The sequence below is a fragment of the Dendrobates tinctorius genome, unplaced genomic scaffold, assembly GCF_039654945.1.
Source record: "Dendrobates tinctorius isolate UK_male_01 unplaced genomic scaffold, ASM3965494v1 ptg000045l, whole genome shotgun sequence".
In the NCBI taxonomy this organism is placed as follows: domain Eukaryota; kingdom Metazoa; phylum Chordata; class Amphibia; order Anura; family Dendrobatidae; genus Dendrobates; species Dendrobates tinctorius.
The window spans coordinates 11386232-11407979 of record NW_027361713.1 but is presented as its reverse complement, the minus strand read 5'-3'; the positions used below and the strand labels follow the sequence as shown (position 1 = coordinate 11407979).

Sequence of the window (21748 nt, the reverse complement as noted above, 5' to 3'; positions counted from 1 at the left end):
AAGTGCCCCCAAACTCAGTATGATACCCAAACACAATACCCTCCACATGCATGGTATGATGACCCTACTGTGCACCCCCTCCATCCCCCTCAACAAAGAATGATGACCCCATCACAGTATTATTCTCCAACTGTATTCCTCACACAGCCCTCTAAACAGTATAATGGCCACAAAAAGTGCTCCAAATATTATAATGGGCTTCATATAGTCATCTTTACAGCATTAGAAGCCCCACATAGTCATCCATAAAGTATAATGGCCCCACATAGTGCGCCACACAATATAATGGCCCCAATATAGCGCTCCATACAATATAATGTTCCCCACATAGGGCTCCATACAGTATAATGACACCAGATAGTGCTCTATGCAGTATAATGGGCCCTTCATAGTGCTCCATACAGTATAATGGGCACCACAGGGCGTTGTGGGCCAAATAAACTCACCCTGTGGGCCCCACATAATGCTCCATACAGTATACTAGCCTCACATAGTGTACTGTACAATATGAAAGGCACCACAAAGTGCTCCTTACAATATAATGAGCCCACATAGTGCTCCATACAGTATAATGGCCCCATAAAGTGCTCCAAACAGTATAATGACCTCAGATATTGCTCCAACCAGAATGAAGGGCGTTGTGTTGCCAAATATACTGACCCGGTGGGCCAAAGTTTTACATATGTGCTCTAGAATCATGTAAGCGTAAGGTACTTGCAGGAACGTGGGAAGCAGTGATGATCAGGAGGCAGAGTAAGAGTTGGGTTCATTATGCAAAAAGATCTTATCAGTAACTACTCCACACAGGGAGTACCAAGATATGGAAGTATACAAATTAAGGAGGGGTAAAATGGTAGGGGGTGCAATGTTAACATCAGAAAGTTAAAACAAATCAACTTATCAGTCCAAGGCTCCGGACGGAAGAGGTTGAAAGACCCCACGATGGCAGCGCAGGTGGCGCGAAACGTCTCTGAAGCGGTCCCGGATGAAATTGAAGCACTCTCTCTTTACCTAAGTGGCGTATCCTGGCCTTTCCAGACATGGTCTCCCAATCCTGGAATACGGTGTTGAACAAGATGTTGTAGGTGGCACAGTATGTGCGACACTAAATCTCGAGGTGGAGGCAACAGCAGAGCCTCCCGAATAAGCATGTAACACGAGGTCAGTACTGTGAAGCTTGTCAGTCACTGTGAGGGCTGCTGACTGGTCAGGGCTCTCGGGTTCAGGAGTCTGCAATATGTTCAGCTCTGTCCCTGCACAGGTTGCTCGCACAGGGGTGGACAGGCCGCTGAATAGGCCTCCCAGTTGGCATGGAACAGCGGAGACAGAGTCAACCTTCTTCTTGCATGTACACTGTCTTCTGGCCAGAAGCCACGTTTTCACACGCTCAGCCCCTTTTATGTCCACCTCACCCCCAATAGTCAGGTGCAAAGGTCTGCTCCAGTCAGAAAGTCCTTCCCCCAGCATCAATGGTGACAGCCCCGACAGTTCCAGCTCGGGCACACAAGAAGCTGCCTTAGCCCGATCCAACACCCTACATTCCTCCACTCCTTTCGCTCGCGATTCCTTGGGCAAGGATTTTCGGGAACCGCGTGGCCATTTCTTTCTCTTCTGTACTTTCCGTTGCCAAATAAATTGGTCTTGTTCATAATGATTGAGGGGTTTGCCAGCTGTTGTACGTTCGGAATGTCGTAAGTTGGAAGGAGTAGTGGAGTCCTCTGGAGTGGTAGAAACCAGTGACATCGTAAGAAGCCTGGATGTGTCTGTACTCTCTGGAACATCTTCCTCTGGGACCCTGGGACCCTTTTCTGCAGTTTCCTCATCTTCTTCTTCTTTTATGGCAGGAACTGGCTCAGAAGTCTCTGGTATCTCTTCCACTTGTACTGGATCTTTAGAAAAGCAAGGCCAAAGTATGTTTCGATGAACTTGTAGAAGAGATTTTGTCTCTTTCAGATTGAATTTCATACACAGGACCTTCAGAGCTGACTTGTCTTTTTACCTGATATGGACCTCTTTCCCAGCGATTCTCCAGTTTGTCCCGAGGATGTTTTTTTCGCACTAAGACGTGGTCTCTGACATGAAGATCTGTTGCCCATGGTGGAGTTCTCTCAGCCTGCTCCAACTCCCGGAGCCTGGTCTGTTTAACAGATGCACGGTCTGCAGCCGATTTCGATGTTCCCAGACCCATGTGGACACCCCTACCCGTGAGCAGTCCTCCTCTGGATCTAACTCTAACTCAGTGATCCCTTTTCCATCTGTACTGAACAGGAGCAAGTAGGGAGTGTAACCCGTGGTATTGTGCACTCGATTGTTATAGACCCAGACCAATTCCGAAACAAATTCAGGCCACCAAGCCTTCCGATCTTCCTCCAGAGTTCTCGTCATTTGAATCAACGTACGGTTGAAACATTCACATGCTCCATTACCCTACGGATGATACGGTGTAGCCCGAGATTTGTCAGTTCGGTACATGCGATGTAATTCCTCCATCACCTTTCCCAGGAAGCAGGCTCTCTGATCTGAATGAATCCATTTTGGACAGCTATAAATTTTAAAAAAATTTTTACAGATGGCATATGCAGCAGATTCCGCAGTTTGATCTCTGGTAGGGGTCACAACAGCAAATTTTGTAAAATGGTCTTCCATTACTAGGAAATGTTAATATCCCTGTTGAGCCAGATAGTCTATCATCAATAACTCCAAGGGAGTGGATGTCACTATGGATTGTAATGGAGCTTTCTGTTCTGGCGGTTTAGCTAGTTCACACGTCCGGCAAGCTCTAAAAGTCTCTTCGACTACTGCCTTCAGCCGTGGATGGTAAATGAACTGATGCAACCACTGTAAAGTATTTTCCTGGTCAAAGTGCACTCCTTTTTCATGGGCCTCAGTGGAATTTCAGATAACAAAGTTTCTGGAACTATGACCTGCCAGGTGACCCCTAGCTCTGAAGTTGCACTTTCTGATAAAGCAGACCATTTTTCATCTGGAGGCGTTCCCACTGCCGAAGAATCCGCAGAGTTTCCAGAGAAAGAGTGTTCCTCTCTGACAGACTGGGGAGTCTCTTTGAAGTTGCACACCGTCTTATCAGAGCAAGCTCTCCATCTTTTTTTGCAGCTGGACCCATTCCTCTCGGGAACGCCCTAGTACGCCTCCTAGGGTCTGTGTTTGAACCTGGTCCTGCATCGCCACCACCGTCCTGGCGGGTTCTAGAAACCTGGGAATCTCCTCACTTTCCAGTTCCTCATCTCTATTCCGTCCAGGTTCCCTATGTCCTACCCTAGACAGGGTGTCGGCATGAAGGTTCTCTGCTCTCCTCTTGTATGCGATTTTATACCAAAACTTCGCCATTCGGGCCACCCACCATTGCTCCAGGGCCTCTAGCTTCGCATTTTCCAGATGAGCCAAGGGACTGTTATTGGTGCGTACTAGAACTTCAGACCCGGACAAATATTCCACGAACCTCTCCGTCATGGCCCACACCAACGCGAGCAGCTCCAATTTGAAGGAACTGAAAATGTCCAGATTACATTCAGAATCATGAAGGGACACACTTGCATAAGCGATCACACTCTCTCCCGCCCTGTGTCTGCAACAACACTGCCCCAAGTCCCTGCAAACTCCCGTCGGTGTGGAGAATAAATGGTTGAGAAAAGTACGCATAAGCCAACACAGGAGCTTCCATCAATGCCTTCTTCAGGTCTTGAAAGGCTTCTTCCTGATGTTCTTTTCAGCAAATATTCCAGCTCTTTTTGCACGAGGGCGTTCCCTTCAACATCTCCTCCTGCGGTCTGGCACAGTGAGCAAAGTTTTTCACAAAGCGGCGGTAATACCGTCAGTCCTAGAAACGCTCGAACGTCCTTCACTGTCTCTGGAGTGGGCCAATCTTGTATTGCAGCAATCTTCTCTCGAGAGAGAGTTTCACACCTTCAGCAGACATAACATGACCCAGGTATGCAATCTGAGTGAGGAACACATGACATTTTTGAGGTTTCACCTTCAATCCGTGTCCTGTCCTTACTAATGAACCTGGATTCATGTAGCATGTACAGGCAGCTAAACCACCATACCGGGGGTCCAATAAGAAGACTGTAGGTTGAATCTATGCTTTATTGAACGTGATGGTGTATTGGCGCGGTGAAGCTACAAATAAACATATAATATAATCAGTCAGTATGGGTACATAGGAATACATAGAATCATAGAATCATAGAATCATAGAATCGTAGAGTTGGAAGGGACCTCCTGGGCCATCTGGTCCAACCCCCTGCTCAAAGCAGGATTCGCTAAATCATCCCAGTCAGATGTCTGTCCAGCCTCTGTTTGAAGACTTCCATTGAAGGAGAACTCACCACTTCTCGTGGCAGCCTGTTCCACTCATTGATCACTCTAACTGTCAAAAAGTTTTTTCTAATATCTAATCTGTGTCTCCTCCCATTCAGTTTCATCCCATTGCTTCTAGTCTTTCCTTGTGCAAATGAGAATAAAGTTGATCCTTCTACAATGTGACAGCCCTTTAGATATTTGTAGACAGCTATTAAGTCTCCTCTCAGTCTTCTCTTTTGCAAACTAAACATTCCCAAATCCTGCAACCTTTCCTCATAAGACAGGGTTTGCAGACCGGTCACCATTCTGGTCGCTCTTTTCTGAACTTGCTCCAGTTTGTTGATGTCTTTTTTAAAATGTGGTGCCCAAAACTGGACACAATATTCCAGATGAGGTCTGACCAAAGAGGAGTAGAGGGAAATAATGACTTCACGTGATCTAGACTGTATGCTTCTGTTAATACATCCTAGAATTGCATTTGCCTTTTTTGCTGCTGCATCACACTGTTGACTCATATTCAGTCTGTAATCTATTAGTATACCCAAGTCTTTTTCACATGTGCTGTCACTTAGCCCTATTCCTCCCATTCTATATATGCTTTTTCCATTTTTATTGCCCAGATGTAGTACTTTGCATTTCTCCCTGTTAAAAACCATTCTGTTTGTTGCTGCCCACTTCTCCAGTTTATTTAAATCTTTTTGAATCCTCTCTCTCTCTTCTCTAGTATTAGCTATCCCTCCTAGCTTTGTGTCATCAGCAAATTTAATCAGTTTACCCTCAATTCCTTCATCTAAATCGTTGATAAAGATGTTGAACAATACAGGGCCCAGGACAGAGCCCTGTGGTACCCCACTTGAGACATTCTTCCAACTGGATGTGCAGCCATTTACGACCACTCTTTGGGTCCGATCACTAAGCCAGTTATGAATCCACCTAACAGTTGCCTTGTCCATTCCATACTTAATCATTTTTTCAATAAGGATTGTATGAGAGACTTTGTCAAATGCTTTGCTGAAGTCAAGAAATACTATATCTACAGCATTTCCTTGATCCACCCAATCAGTGATTCCGTCATAGAAGGAAATTAAGTTAGTCTGACATGACTTATTAGTTACAAACCCATGCTGACTCTGTTTAATCACTTCATTCTTATCCAGGTATTGACATACATGTTGTTTAATAATTTTTTCAAAGATCTTTCCTGGTATAGAAGTCAGACTCACCGGCCTATAGTTACCTGGGTCCACCTTCTTCCCCTTTTTGAAGATAGGAACAACATTTGCTCTTCTCCAGTCTTCTGGCACTTCTCCTGTTCTCCAAGAATTTTCAAAGATTATAGAGAGGGGTTCAAAAATTTCTTCTGCTATCTCCTTCAGTACTCTGGGGTGTAATTCATCTGGACCTGGAGACTTGAATTCATTTAGGCTAGCTAAGTGTTTCCTCACTATCTTTCTGTTTATAGATATCCTGGATTCTTCTATTCCCTTAATAGGACAGTGAATAACAGTTGATGTTACATTTCCTTTCTGAGAGATGCAAAATAGGAATTTAAAAGTTCAGCCTTCTCAACATCCTGTCTTACCATTTCATCATTTTCATCCTGTAAAAATCCTATAGCATCTTTGACTTTTCTTTTACTTTTGACATATCCCCAAAATCCTTTATTATTGGGGATAATATACATTATACATTAATATACATTACATCGATTACCTGCGCTAATAGCTAACCAGGGGAGATCTAACTAAGCAGGGGGATCTAGGACAGGGATTAGATGTGGGGAGCATGATTACTCACCGACAATGCTGATGCAGGGGGAGTAGAGGAATGAGGTGCTTCCAGTATGCAAGCAGAAGGAAAATGATGGACTGGAGGGAAATAGGCTGAGCTAACCACAATCCTTTGCAAATCTATCCAGGATGCATTGGGAATTGGAGGCAAATCAAGAATGAAACCAAATAGAAATAACACTGTAGTTATTACTTTAGCCACTAGATGGAGCCAAAACGGTGAACATCAAAATCTATGGAAAACTGAGCATTATCACTGAATATATGTTATCAAAATAGACAGTCAAGAGTCATTAATTATGTCGGCGACAGAACACTTCCCGTCTGGCATTGAACGGATGCCACCATTCCTATCCTCTGAAGACAACAATAGGACCAGCTCAGTCACTGGTCTGGAGAATGTCTTAGGTCCATCTCCTTTGGCCATCCTGAGTTTGACTTTCCGGACATTACCATCTTTACTCGGGAATGTAGCAGTCATTAGACCAAGTGGCCACTGGTTTCGATGGGCCTGACAGTCTTTCACAAGGACGAGGTCACCAATCCTCAGATTAGGCCTGGTAGATTGCCACTTCGTCCATGGCTGCAGGGTAGTCAAATACTGTTTGCGCCACCTGTTCTAGAATGTATTAGCGAGACTTTGTACCTGCTCCCATTGGCGCTTGTAGAGGTCCTTAGCGTCGAATCTTCCTGGAGGGGCACTGGATAGTCCTGTTTCTGGGTTAGGAGAGTAGCTGGAGTCAATGTATGAAGTGTAGACACCTGAGGGTGAATTTCAGCACCTGAGTCCTCTCTCACAAGTTCAAAGGTGTCTGGACAACGTTCCTCAGTGCACAATAGTTCTGGTCCTGAGAGCCATGTTGTGCTCTATAGTCGACTTGCATCAACTGCTCTAGTTGCATGATCTGCAGGGTTTTTGTCCGTGGGAATATAATGCCTAATCACCTAATTCATAGCACTCTGTGGTTGACAAACGTAGAATCGCCTGGTTTCATTGTGGATGTATCACAGGACTACTTTGCTGTCTTAGTAGAACGTGGCTTGTGTCAGGTCGATATCCATCTCGGATGCGATGAACTCTGCTAACTTGACGGCTAAGACTGCAGCACAAAATTCTAACCTTGGTATAGTGTGCTCTGGTTGCGGAGAAAGTTTGGCCTTCCCCATAATGATTCCAATGTGGCTCTGACATTTAGAGTCCACACTTTTGAGATAGGCAACAGCAGCAATTGCTTTGACAGAAGCATCTGTAAATACATACAGTAATTGGCTCTGTATCTCTGTAGATGGCACAGGGATGTATGGCCTTGACACATTCAGGTTGAAGAGGGCTGCTAAAGAGTTCTTCCATGCTTCCCACTGGGTTCTCTTATCAGGTGGCAGAGGTGTATCCCAGTCGAATGTCTCCTTAGTTTAGTCTCTTACTTAGTATGGCTTTGCCTTGTATAGTAACAGGAGCTGCAAAACCTAAGGGATCGTACAGGCTGTTGATGGTAGACAGGACACCTTTGTGTGTGAAAGGCTTTTCTTCCTGGCTGACCTGAAAGGTGAAAGTGTCTGACTGTAGATTCCAGAGAAGCCCGAGGCTGCGTTGCATTGGTGTGGGGTCTGACCCCAGGTCCAGGTCTTTGAGACCGTTACACAAGTCTTGTGAAGGGAATGCTTTCATGAGTTCTTGGCTGCTTGAGGCTTTTTTGTGAAGCCTGAGGTTAGAGCAAGCAAGAATCTCTTGGGCTCTCTTGGGAAGACTGATGGCAGTCTCATTTGAAGGCATGGCTTTCAGACGGTCATCAACATAATAGTCTTTCTCTATGAATTGTCTGACATCTGATCCATATTCTGTTCCTCCATCTTGAGCTGACCTTTTGAGTTCATAGATGGCGACTGCAGGAGAAGGGCTATTGCCAAAGATGTGCACTCTCATGCGGTACTCTGTGACTTCTTTAGTAGGATCATTGACTCTGTACCAGAAGAATCTTAGGAACTTCCTGTCTCTCTCTCTCACAAGGAAACAATGGAACATTTGCTGGATGTCAGCAATGAAGGCAATGGAATCCTTATGGAAGCACATAAGTACTCCTAGCAGTTTGTTATAGAGGTCTGGCCCTGTCAAGTAGTACATCATTCAGGGATACATCATCAAACTTAGCACTGGAGTCAAACACCACTCTAGTCTGGCCCGGTTTCTTAGGGTGGTATACTCCAAACATGGGTAGGAACCAGAATTCTTCAGAGTTTTTGAGAGGGGGAGCAAGTTCTGCATGGCAGTTCTCAAATATCTTTGACATGAAGGAGAAGAAGTGATCTTTCATCTCTGGTTTCTTCTGCAGATTATGTTTAAGAGAGGAGAAACATTTTAATGCCTGATTTCTGTTGTTTGGTAGATGTGTTCTGTGGGTTCTGAAGGGGAGAGGTGCGACCCAGATGTTGGTCTCATCTTTTACGAGCCCCTTGTCCATTACCTCTAAGAACAGCTTATCCTCTTCCGACATTGCTACTTGGTTGTCTTGCTTAGTTCTATGGAAGACTGTGCACCCCAACTGATGCTCATAGCTTCCTGACACCATACTGCTGTCTTGAGTAAAGTCTATTAAATGATTGGGCAGTTGGATGCTGTGTGGTAGTTCCTTGACATGGAACTCGTTGTTGCAAGGTTGAAACAGAGATGGGTGTCCTTTCTCCAATGTATTTGTTAGCATACTTGTCACAGAAGATGGGGCGTGCATACAGTTAGGTCCATATATATTTGGACAGAGACAACATTTTTCTAATTTTGGTTCTAGACATTACCACAATGAATTTTAAACAAAACAATTCAGATGCAGTTGAAGTTCAGACTTTCAGCTTTCATTTGAGGGTATCCACATTAAAATTGGGTGAAGGGTTTAGGAGTGTCAACTCCTTAACGTGTGCCACCCTGTTCTTAAAGGGACCAAAAGTAATTGGACAATTGACTCCAAGGCTATTTCATGGACAGGTGTGGGCAATCCCTTCGTTATGTCATTATCAATTAAGCAGATAAAAGGCCTGGAGTTGATTTGAGGTGTGGTGCTTGCATTTAGAAGGTTTTGCTGTGAAGGAAACATGCGGTCAAAGGAATGCTCCATGTAGGTGAAACAAGCCATCCTTAAGCTGCAAAAACAGAAAAAACCCATTCAAGAAATTGCTACAACATTAGGAGTGGCAAAATCTGCAGTTTGTTACATCCTGAGAAAGAAAGAAAGCACTGGTGAACTCATCAATGCAAAAAGACATGGGCGCCCACAGAAGACAACAGTGGTGGATGATTGCAGAATAGTCTCCATGGTGAAGAGAGCCCCTTCACAACAGCCAACCAAGTGAACAACACTATCCAGGAGGTAGGCATATCAATATCCAAATCTACCATAAAGACAAGACTGCATGAAAGTAAATACAGAGGGTTCACTGCACGTTGCAAGCCACTCATAAGCATCAAGAATCAAAAGGCTAGACTGGACTTTGCTAAAAAACATCTAAAAAAGCCAGCACAGTTCTGGAAGAACATTTTTTGGACAGATGAAACCAAGATCAACCTCTACCAGAATGATGGAAAGAGAAAAGTATGGCAAAGGTGTGGTACAGCTCATGATCAAAAGCATACCACATCATCTGTAAAACACGGTGGAGGCATTGTGATGGCTTGGGCATGCATGACTACCAGTGGCACTGGGTCATTAGTGTTTATTGATGATGTGACACAGGACAGAAGCAGCCGAATGAATTCTGAGGTATTCAGAGCCATACTGTGTGCTCAGATCCAGCCAAATGCAGCCAAACTGATTGGTCGTCGTTTCATACTGCAGATGGACAATGACCCAAAACATAATGCCAAAGCAACCCAGGAGTTTATTAAAGCAAAGAAGAGGAATATTCTTGAATGGCTAAGGCTAGTTACACATTTGTGCTTTTGAGCGCAGTGACGGCCTGCGCACGGCCGCCGCTAAGCCCCGCCCCCTGCCGCGCCTCCACCGGTAGCTCCGCCTACCGGCGCATGACGCTACATGCGTCCTGCGTCCCCTATCTTTATCACTGGGGCACAGGCTGTGCGCAGTATGCGTTTGGCGGCGCATGCGTCCTTTTGACGGTGCGCCGACCAGCGCCAAACGCAACCTGCTGCAGTTTGGTTGCGCTCGGCGCACCGTGAAAAGGACGCATGCGCCGCCAAACGCATACTGCGCACGACCTGCGCCCCCAGTGATAAAGATAGGGGATGCAGGACACATGCAGCGTCATGCACCGGTAGGTGGAGCTACCGGCGAAGGCGCGGCAGGGGGCGGGGCTTAGCAGCGGCCGTGCGCAGGCCGTCACTGCGCTCAAAAGCGCAAATGTGAAACTAGCCTAAGTCAGTCACCTGATCTCAACCCAATTGAGCATGCATTTCACTTGTTAAAGACTAAACTTCAGACAGAAAGGCCCACAAACAAACAGCAACTGAAAACCACTGCAGTGAAGGAAGTCATTGCCACCAAAGGGTTTTCAACCAAGTACTAGAAATGACCATTTTATTTACAATTATTTAATCTGTCCAATTACTTTTGGTCCCTTTAAAAACAGGGTGGCGCATGTTAAGGAGCTGAAACTCCTAAACCCTTCATCCAATTTTAATGTGGATACCCTCAAATGAAAGCTGAAAGTCTGAACTTCAACTGCATCTGAATTTTTTGTTTAAAATTCATTATGGTAATGTCTAGAACCAAAATTAGAAAGATGTTGTCTTTGTCCAAATATATATGGACCTAACTGTATGTCCCAAGCTTACATTTCCTATTATGACCCATCCTAGGTCTAGATTTTGGGCATAGGGAGCATTGTGGAGTCCATTGATCTGACTTCTCACTTTATGAACCTGTAGGATATCTCTTCCCAACAGCAGTATTACCTGTGCCTGAGGGTCGAGTTCTGGTATAAGGTGTGCTATGCATTTCAAGTGAGCATGATGGATTGCCACATCTGGTGTAGGGATTTCAGATCTGTTGTCTGGGATCTGATTACAATCGATGATTGTAGGTAGTGGTGGGCAGAATTGTCCGTCTAAGGACTCATTTTGGTAGTCAGTGGCTTTCCTGCCTGCTGTTGTCACAGTACCTGCACATGTCTTTAATGAGTAAGGAGTGCTTGGTCCTTTGATGTTGAATAGGTCAAAGAATGTTGATCTAGCCAGGTATCGATTACTTTGATCATCCAAGATAGCATACAGTCTCACAGCTTTGTCTCTATGACCTTTTGGGTACACTCTGACGAGGCATATTTTAGAACAAGACTTGCTATCTATTATCCCTTTACAACTTCAGTACATTGTGAAGTGATCTCTGGCATAGCTGCACCAGTGCTCCTTTCCTCCCCGCCATGCTCACTGTCAGCTGGTGTGTTTTCTGCACTCCATGGAGCTGGGCCAGGGTGTAGTGTGGTGCCAGATTTTGTGCATTTTACACTGACCTTACAATCCTTGGCGAGATGAGTGGTGGATGAGCAGCACTTGTAGCAGATACTGTTCTCTTTCAGGAAGCTTCTGCGATCTGGCATAGATTTTCCTCTGAAGGCTCTGCATTTCAGGAGAGGTTGAGGCTTCTGATGGAGCGGGCACTGTTTGTTAGGGTCCTGCACCTTTGTCTCTGATTGAGAGCGGCCAGCAGACCTGTAATTGGAACTTGGAGAAGAAACATAAGTCTTGTGCACTGCCACAGATGTTCTGCGTGGGTTTACAGCTGGAGGTGGTGCGGCATATGACATTGCAAAGTCAAAGCTGGGATCATTTCTGATTGTCGCTTGTTCGTGTATAAATTCTACAAAAACGGAGAAGGGAGGGAATGAAACACTGTGTTTGTATTTGTATGTGGAACCACGTGTGAGCCACCTCTCCTGTAGATTGTAGGGCAACTTTTGGACTATAGGGTTAACACCTTTGACTGTGTCAAGGTATGCAAGTCCTTGTAGGTCTCCTTCACATTTGGCAACTAGGACCTCCTGTAGCAGGTCACCTAGCTCTCTAAGTTTTGGGAGACCTTTGTTAGATATTTTAGGAAAGTCATCGATTCTTTTGAACAAGGCTCTTTCTATTACCTCTGCAAAGCCGTAACACTCATCCAGCCTCTTCCAGATCTCTTTAAGGCCGATTTGAGGGTGGTTTATATTAATGTTTCTGATCCTTACTGCATGTTTGACTGACTCTTCTCCCAGGTATTTGAGTAAGCGGTCTATTTCTTCGCTGTGTTATAGCCCCAAGTCTCTAGTGACATTTTGGAAGGAAGCTTTCCAAGCTCTGTAACCTTCAGTGTGGTCAGTGAATTTCATGAGTCCCTTGGTAACCAGATCACGTCGTGTGAAGATCTTAGCAAGTTCTGTTGTGATCCGTTTGTCAGCAGAGTATACTGGTGATGGGTCACCCTGATAGTGATGTGAGGTGCGTTCATACCTGTTAGTATCCTCAGGGTGGCACCAGCCGGTGTCATATTGCTTCGGTCTGACGTGCAGTGTGTCAGCAAGGTGATTCACATTGGTTACCTGGCGAGGGGCAAAGTAGTCATTAGCAGAATTGTTTTGCTCCACGTTTTCCTGGAGCTGAGCCTCATGATGACTCTCACTTGCTTCACTGGATGTGTTGTGCTCTTGGTTATCGTTTGTATCAGGAAGTTCATTAACATATTGAGATGTGCGTTGTGGTGAATCTTGCAGTGGCAACTTCAGACTTGACACACTGCTATGGCTACGCAGCTCAGGGTTGTGCACGGCTTCTAGTGCTGCAGCAGTCTCTCTTTTTACTGCTAGGCTCTCCAAGGCAACATCCAGAAGTGCCTTCTCATTATCTATGCATGCTTTCTCTAACTTAAGTTGCATCTCTTCTTCAGCATACCTTGCTCGCATTTTGGCGGCTTCAGCATTTGCGCGGGCAATGGCGACCGCGCTGCTGATAGATACAGTCTTTGAGGAGACAGATGTATCAGATTTTGTCCTGTGTGATTTGTGGGACATGGTGTCTTTGAGGGATACTTAGCTGTGCAGAGATTGCTGTAGCTGTATTAGTCTCTGTGTAGCCGGTGACTTGAATCTCACTAGATGGATTTCTGCAGTTTATTAGTTCCTGCAAGCTGGGTGAAGGGTTGTCCTTTCCCTGAATTGCACTAGCAGGATGACGCTGTGTAACTGGCCTCTGCAGGATGGAAGACTCTTCTATCTCTGAGTTCTCACTAGCTGGAGAGCTATTGTTTCACTGCAATCCTGCAGGATGGAAGGCTCTTCTCTCTGTATTCCCACTAGCTGGAGAGCCGTCTTTTCACTGTCCTGTCCTTACTAATGAACCTGGATTCATGTAGCGTGTACAGGCAGCTAAACCACCATACCAGGGGTCCATTAAGAAGACTGTAGGTTGAATCTGTGCTTTATTGAACATGATGGTATATTGGTGCGGTGTACCCATAATACAATCAGTCAGTATGGGTACATAGGAATACATAATATACATTACATAAATTACCTGCGCTAATAGCTAACCAGGGGAGAGCTAACTAAGCGGGGGGATCTAGGACAGGGATTAGATGTGGGGAGCGTGATTACTCACCGACGATGCTGATGCAGGGGGAGTAGAGGAATGAGGTGCTTCCAGTATGCAAGCAGAAGGAAAATGGTGGACTGGAGAGAAATAGGCTGAGCTAACCACAATCCTTTTCACATCTACCCAGGATGCATTGGGAATTGGGGGGGAAATCAAGAATGAAACCAAATAGAAATAACACTGTAGTTGTTACTTTGGCCACTAGATGGAGCCAAAACGGTGAACAGCAAAATCTATGGAAAACTGAGCATTATCAGTGAATATATGTTATCAAAATAGACAGTCAAGAGTCATTAATTATGTCGGAGACAGAACAATCTGTGTTTCTGCAAGTGACTCAACACTTGTTCCAGATGTTGTAGGTGTTCCTCAAATGAAGCAGCATAGACTATGATATCATCTAAATAAATTAGCATTGCTTTGAAATTCAGATCACCCATAAACCTTTCCATGAGACGTTGAACGTTTCCGGGGGCATTAACCAAGCCGAATGGCATTTGCTTAAATTCGAATAGGCCCATGGGTAGAATAAAGGCAGTCTTTGCTCGATCCCGTTCTGACATCGGTACTTGCCAATAGCCGTGGGCGAGATCTGATGTCGAAAAGAACTTAGCCTTCCCGAGTGCGGACAGTGACTTTTCAATCCTGGGTAATGGATATGAGTCTTTCACGGTAGAGGCGTTAAGTTTCCGATAATCCTCACAAAAACGCAGAGTCCCGTCTTTCTACCATACAAAATCTATTGGAGCAGCCCAGGGACTCTGACTCTCTCTTATGACACCTCTCTGCAACATCTGACCCAGCATACTCTTCACCTCCTGATATAATTGTGGTGGAATTTGTTGATAGCGCTCTCTTTTGGGCGCCATATTTTCTGTGGGTATCTCATGAGTGATGGCTGTGGTGCAGCCAAAGTCTTCTCCATGATGAAGCGAACACATCCCTATATGCTCCCAATAGAGCTTCCACCTGCTGCATCTGTTCTTGAGTGAGGTCAGTCAATTCGGCTCGCATTTGGCCTAGAATAGTTCACCCCTCTTGAATATGCTGAGGCACCGGTGTCACAGAAGAATTCAATGTCACGGTCCAGGGGTCTTCCTGGTGTACTTTCAACTGCATGGTTTGAGGTGGCATTATCTCTTCAGGCATTCCCACAACTCGGGCCACTTCATGTCTGGGACAAACTGTGATGTCCAGGTCCTCTAGATTAACACAAGGTATGGATACTGCCTCATCTCACACAGTAGATAAGGTACGGCCTACCAAAAACCCCAAGGGCAGTTTCTCTGAAAAGGAAAGCTCAATTTGAATCTCCACTACCTCCAAAGGGATACGAGCTCGAACGGCAGTGTAATTGCCATTTGCCCTGGAGTCAAAACGAGTTTGATAGAAGGCTCACAATCACTTTTCCTAATGCTCCTCCATCCTGGTACGACTCTTGCGCTTGAGCTACACGGACCAACTATTGGAATATTCTTCTCTGAGGGGTGTGGGGACTCTACTGCTTCAGGGTCCTAATGAAGGACTCATTAATAAGATTTCCAAATTCTTTTAAGATGTTCATTCCCAGAGTGTGTGTCAGCTGTTCACTTCTCCCTGGGTTAGCACCACACCCTTATATCCCAGATCCTTGCCACACATGGAGATCTGCATCCACACCACCCCTGAGACTGGAATGGGCAATTAGTTAGCAGCCATCAACTTTATCACTAGGCCCCACTCAGGCCTTCCGACTTCAGGAAAATGTTGCCGAAAATAGGCCTCTGGCATCGTAGTCACCTGAGAGCCTGTATCCACCAGGCAGCGTACTGCACGATCTTCAAACACAGCCCAGACCAGAGGGCATGTAGACACTAAACTTGTAGGACTTCAGCTACTCCCTCGCATCTGTCCTGGCTCTGGGCGGTGTCCCCCTGCCTCAGAGCCCTCTAGTTTAACAGACGTCAGGGCTGAACTCTTCCCCGGCGTGTACACTCCTGCGCCATATGTCCATTTCCGCCACAGATAAAGCAAGTGAGGGGTCTCTTGATGGTACACTCTGGAATCCTGGCCTCCACTGGCCCCTGAAGAATTTGCAACAGCCTCGATCTTCTTCTTAACGTCAGCGAACTCTCCTTTCAAGTTCAGAAGTTCTTTCCACAATTCTTCTACCCATTGAGGTTCCGTGTTTGCATTCACGGACACTTCTGCACCTCGGACCTTCCCCACTGGGACTGTTACCCCTGCTCTTGTTCACGCATGCGTGTTTTGTTTCCTATCTCAGAAAAGGTCAAGAGAGCGTTCACCCGCACGCGCTCTCGTAGGGCCTGATTTGTCAGCGCATCTCGCAAGCCCGTCACTTAAAGATCTCGCAGCATTATGTCTGTTGGCTCTACACATATGCCATCTTTTCTGACAATCACAGTATGTAACTCCTGCAATACATTCATGTACTGCATTATAGTCTCCCCTTTCCTCTGCATGCGGCTAAAGAGACGCGTCCTCAGTTCCCCTCGTCAGTGGGGTCTCCATGGCTCTTCCAAAATCTGGAGTACCTTATTGATTGTGTCTCGTTGCCTGGGGCCCATAACATAACTGAGTCTCTCACTTCTCTGTCTAATGCCATTATGGCCACCTCAGCTTCTAAGGTAGGAGTCATAGGGTGCATCCTCATCATACCCCATATACGTTCAGTCCAACTCCACAAAATGGTGTTGCTACCCGTAAATTTTGGCAAATTATTCAACAATGCCCCCAGCAAGATACTGGACCTTGGGCCACCCCCAACTGCTTGATCTGCCTCCGTGCTGTTGGACTGCATCCTGCTGACTACGCCAAATGTAAGGTACTAGCAGTGATGAGCATGAGGCAGAGCAAGAGTTAACGGGTTCTTTATGCAAAGAGATCTTATCGGTAACTACGACGTAGGGAGTACGAAGATGTGGATGTATACAAATGTAGGAGGGGTAAAACGGTAGGGGGTGCAACGTTAACAAAACAGAGTTAAAACAATTCAACTTATCAGTCTGTGGCTCTCAGATGGAAGAAGTTGAAAGATCCCATGATGGCAGCGCAGGTGGTGCGAAATGTCTCTGAAGTGGCCCCAGATGAAATTGAAGCACTGTCTCTTTACCAAAGGGGCATATCCTGGCTTTTCCAGATGTGGTCTCCCAATCCTGGAACATGGTGTTGAACAAAAGGTTGTAGGTGGCACAGCAAATACAACACAACGTCTCGAGGTGGAGGCCACAGCAGAGCCTCCCGAATCAGCGACTGGTGCTGACCGGTCAGGGCTCTGGGGTTCAGGAGTCTTCAATATGCTCAACTCCGTCTCTGCACAGGTTGCTCGTGCAGGGGAGGACAGGCACCGAATAGGCCTCCCGGTTGGCGTGGAACAGCGGAGATGGAGTCAACCTTCTCCTTGCACGTACACTGTCTTCCCGCCAGAAGCCTCGTTTTTGTGTGCTCAGCCCCTTTTGTGTCCACCTCGCCCCGTTACAGTCAGGTGCAAAGGTCTGCTCCGGTCAGAAAGTCCTTCGCCCAGCATTAATGGTGACAGGCCTGACAGTTCCAGCCCGGGCACACAAGAAGCTGCCCTAGCCTGGTCTATCTCTCTACATAAGCAACAAGTATTAGAAGCTAATTTCATCTAAGCAATCATAAGAATAATTGAAAATTTATGTTAGCTGGTAATAAATAAAGTTTTCTAGTCAAACATGATTTAGATGTAACCCCAGTCTAGACAAAGTGCCCAGGGTGACCTGTGTACAACAGCAAGAGTGCCAACAGTGGTCATATAGCATCATAACAACTGGATTATGCAGGATTTGCAATAATTGGGTAATTTAATTTCTATGAAAATGGCCCTGTGTGAGTGATCATAGGACTGCAGAGATATGATGGCAATATGCAAATAACAAGTACTATAAGATTATAATGGAAACTGTAATGGTAATGTAAAATATGTATGATTTCCATGAAACATTCCAGAATCTTCTAGTTACACACTGAACTATGCCAGTGTGAGGGGTTTGACCCCCCCTTCCCTTTCTTAGCCTGTCACAGCTGCAGCTTTGTATTCTGTCACTATAGCCACTCACCCCCCTGCCCCCCCTCAGCTCACACACACAATCAGTCTAACCTGAGTTACCAGTGTGAGCTCCTTCCTGCCTCACGGCAGGAGGTCCCTTTGTCTCTCCACCATGTGCAACTTCTCTCATAGGCAATAATGGAGATATAATAATTTGGTCATAAAACACGGGGCGTTATGGTAAAAACATGAAAATTACATTTCTGCGATGTGCATCGACCCAGCTTCGTAGCCCATGGTTTTCATGGTTCCAGAGCCAACAGGACCAGAGAAATGGATTTCTCCTCAACCATGTGAAATAACTAGACGTGTTTGGTTCTGGATGATCGCCAATGGTGAGCTGGAAAAGATACTATGTGCGCCTCTATATGAGGTACTTTCTGCGAATTATGGTTATGATAAGTTTTTCAACCAGATTCTAACTGTGAAAGCAAAGGGGAGGACCGTCACAAGCAAGCCCCTTTGGTGAGGTCACCAGCCCCAAAGTATAAGGTATTCCCCTACCCCCTCCCTCTTTCCAGCCTGAGACGCTGTGCCAGTAGGATCTCAAATGCATGGAGACGTTTGGCTCCACCCCCTAGCATGGTTCTGCCGGACATGATCTAAGCATTATGAAAGTGTATTTTCTGTTTTAACCCTTATTTTATTTGTAGTAATGTTGTACATATATTATTGTCTCATTTCGTAAAGCCTTTTTATCGTCTCTAAACACTGCCCATCTTTTGGGAATAAACTATAAAATTTTATTAGTTCTGCCTCCATGCTCTGTGATGAATTCATGCGCCTATAAGCTAATTACTCTACTGATTCAGGTTTGCTTTGAATCCCTCTATTAATTTTAAATATTAATAGAGAAATCAAAGCTGGTGGCAGCGAAGTGTGAATTGGACAGGTGGGCTAGCTGGCAGTGACGGAAGGGGTTTTATAAGCCGAGTGTGTGGCTGCAGCCAAAGCATTTATAATTCCCTTACTGCAGCGGCGTAATTGCCAGAGCACAACAAGCAGACCGTCCAGCGACTAATTATCCTAGGTGTAGTTCCCTGACTGACCTGAGGAAAAGGAGGGCGCCGGAGAGCTGCGAGTTCCAAAGTGGAACTGAAAAGTGGGATATTCATAAATCTCGACAGCTTGTAACTTATTGCGGCAGTGGTGGGATAACCAAAATAAACCCCCCAGCGGTAAATTGTTAAGGCAAGCCTAGCTTGCTGTTTTTTTATCACATGGTGCCAGCGGTGGGATAACTAAGATAAGCTCCCCTGCGCCTGTGATAGCCATGTGCAGCAAAATTAATATTAGATGTTAATGAACAAAATATTCGGAACATCACCTTCAAAATTATAGTGGGTGCAAAACCTCCCAAGCAATTATCCAGTTGTAGCAACACTCCAGATGGACTAATAAAGTCCACTTTTTTACATCCATGTATTGCAGTGCTGCTTGATTTTTCTTATTTTTACATGTATATCATGAAACACAATATGAATTATCATTGTGCCCTTTGTAGAATGATATGAGATGTATATTGCCAATGAGCATGTCTTCCAAGAATGTATCAACTTTGTACATGGTCATTTCCCTATTTTCTGTTTTTAATTATGTGACGTATCAAAGGCTTCTATACAAACCATGATCTTATTCTTAGCCCCCGCCACCCCAGACTGCTAGCCTCTGGCCCTGAAAACTTCGGCTGAGATTTCCCCCACCCCACCAAACATCCACAGTCATAGCTAAAAAATGTCAAAAAATAACAAGAGGCCTCATAACAGCAGCAAGAAAACACATCATAGGCTAGTTCAGCTCTCATAAGCAACTAATTCAAAGGTCAGAACAGAGTTGGAACAGAAAATCTGTGCACAGGCACAATAATGAACATACACAATAACTTGGATACTTATTTATTGGGCCTTGTATTACAATGTACATGGGTGTATAATTTGCCATAATGCACTAATTATAATGGCACTAGGTTCATGTGTGACAACAATGAGCTTTCATAATATTAAATTCCAAAGGATTTTATTAATGACAATAGAGTCTGCTGCTTTCCGAGGTTTCTGTTATTAAGTGACAAGATTACGCTGCATACTGAAATATGGGGTACATAAGAAATGTGAATGCCAATAAACCTGTTATTTCTAATTCCATCCAGGCAAAAATGAGTAATGATAAATGCTCATTGGGTAATCTTAAGTGCGGTAATATACATTAAGTAATATGAAATGATCTCACATATTTGATATTTGTGTGGAAAGTTGTATTAAACTTCACACTGCAACTAATAAAATATGTCATGTCACTGTGATCTAAACAGGTATACTTAGCCCTAATGGATGTCATAAAGGCAAAGTTAATTCCAAGGTTGAGAATGGAAATACTGGAATTAAGGGTTTAACTTGAACAGTATAAAAAAGCAATATCAAGGGAAAGCAGATAGAATCATATGAAAAGAGCATTAAAGCATGCACAAATGATGGCTACAAATTCCCCAACTAATAAACATTTCATGCTGTGATAAGGAACTAACAACTAAGATAACAACAGTATCCTCTGAAATAGTTTCTACAATGTTACCATCTTTTCAGTTAGCCATTAAAAGGTATCAACCACTGAGGACTCTCAATTCTGAATATTTTTCTATCTACTGGCTAACACAGTACAAAGATATACATCTTTCCGGGACAACATGCAGTGATCCCAAATACACCAGGGAGAGCTTGCCTTACCTTGGCTGGCTGTGCTGAGACAGATGTGGCCCGCGTAAGACAGGAGCAAAAATAAAAAGTATATCATACCTAAAGGTATACCAAAAATGTAGGGTGCACATGCTTTGTGCCAGGAAAAATACATCATTGGCAAACATACAACACAAAAAGGTCAAATCTGAATGCTGAACTTTCTTCTAAGCTGTCAAGCAGATTCTTCCATGTTTGCCATGCAGCATGTTTAATACAAAGTCATTTTTCAGTGAAGAAGCCTTACTACGTCAAGGAAAGTGTGACACTATCCAACAGCAGCAACCCAGGTATTAGTTTACTAGCGTTGACACATTATATATATTGGATGCACTGAAAACTGATGTCATTTGCCTATGTATTGTAGCAGTAAAGTCATCCAATAAAACATCACACATTATTTTGATGCTTTAAAAAGGAAAAGTAACGTAAAAAGCTAATGAGAAGAAAGGTGCTGTTGGTCTCCACCACCCCTTCCCACTCAGAAAAATAAGATAAAGATAGATCTGTAGGGTGATGAGGACAGAAGAGTGCTGCTGGTAAAAAGGAGTCTGTCTACTGAAAAGATAGAGTGAAACCTCCCCCCTCACCAGCTGCAACACACAAAGGTTCCTGATGGAGAGGAGGAAGGAGAGTGGAGAAGGAGGGAGTGGAGAGGAGGGGGTCCACAGGAGGAGAGGGGAGGAAGGAGGCAGGGAGGTGTGTGCCTCCTACACTCTTCCTTTCCAGAGATGCCCTGTCTTGGGTGATATTTGGGCTTTCTTCATGTTACGTGAATTCTAAAACTAGTATTGAACTTTTATATTCGGTATGGTCAACGTCTTGTAAGCGCATAGACTTTTCTGTTCACATGGATAAGTGATTGTCACCTTTGTGCTGATTTATTCACAGCAGATAAAGTTCGTATTCAATATAAGAGACCACTCTTACTAGATTTCTACCTACGTCTATTTTATTTATAGTTAATATCTTCTTACTGTGTGGTAGAAAAAAAGCTTTTCTGGTTGTATTTACCATTAAATATTTGCCAAGGTTTACTTGTCATGTCACAACTGGTTCTGCCTGTGGCTTGATGAAAAAAAAAGTAATGGGAATAAAGAGATCTTTATATGAACTCAAATTGAAAAGATAAATAAAAAGTGAAAAATTCCCTTTTACATGTGATATTTGTTTTGTATGGCTCTAGTTCTATCAAAAAGCAGGTTACTGCAGATGTTTCTAGATATTGAATTTACCATATTTGCGAATAGGGCAATTGTTTAAG

At 44.5% G+C, this 21748-nt stretch overlaps 1 protein-coding gene across 1 annotated transcript in view; it reads right to left on the bottom strand.

Moving 5' to 3' along the window:
• SCUBE3 (signal peptide, CUB domain and EGF like domain containing 3) overlaps positions 1 to 21060 on the bottom strand; it is a 1051867-nt gene extending 1030807 nt beyond the window's left edge. Inside the window, exon 1 of the mRNA XM_073575619.1 lies at positions 20476 to 21060. Within this exon, the coding sequence (XP_073431720.1) occupies positions 20476 to 20602 (127 nt within the window). The 5' untranslated portion in view covers positions 20603 to 21060. The remainder of the gene's footprint in view (positions 1 to 20475) is intronic.
• Between the last annotated feature and the right edge of the window lie 688 nt (positions 21061 to 21748).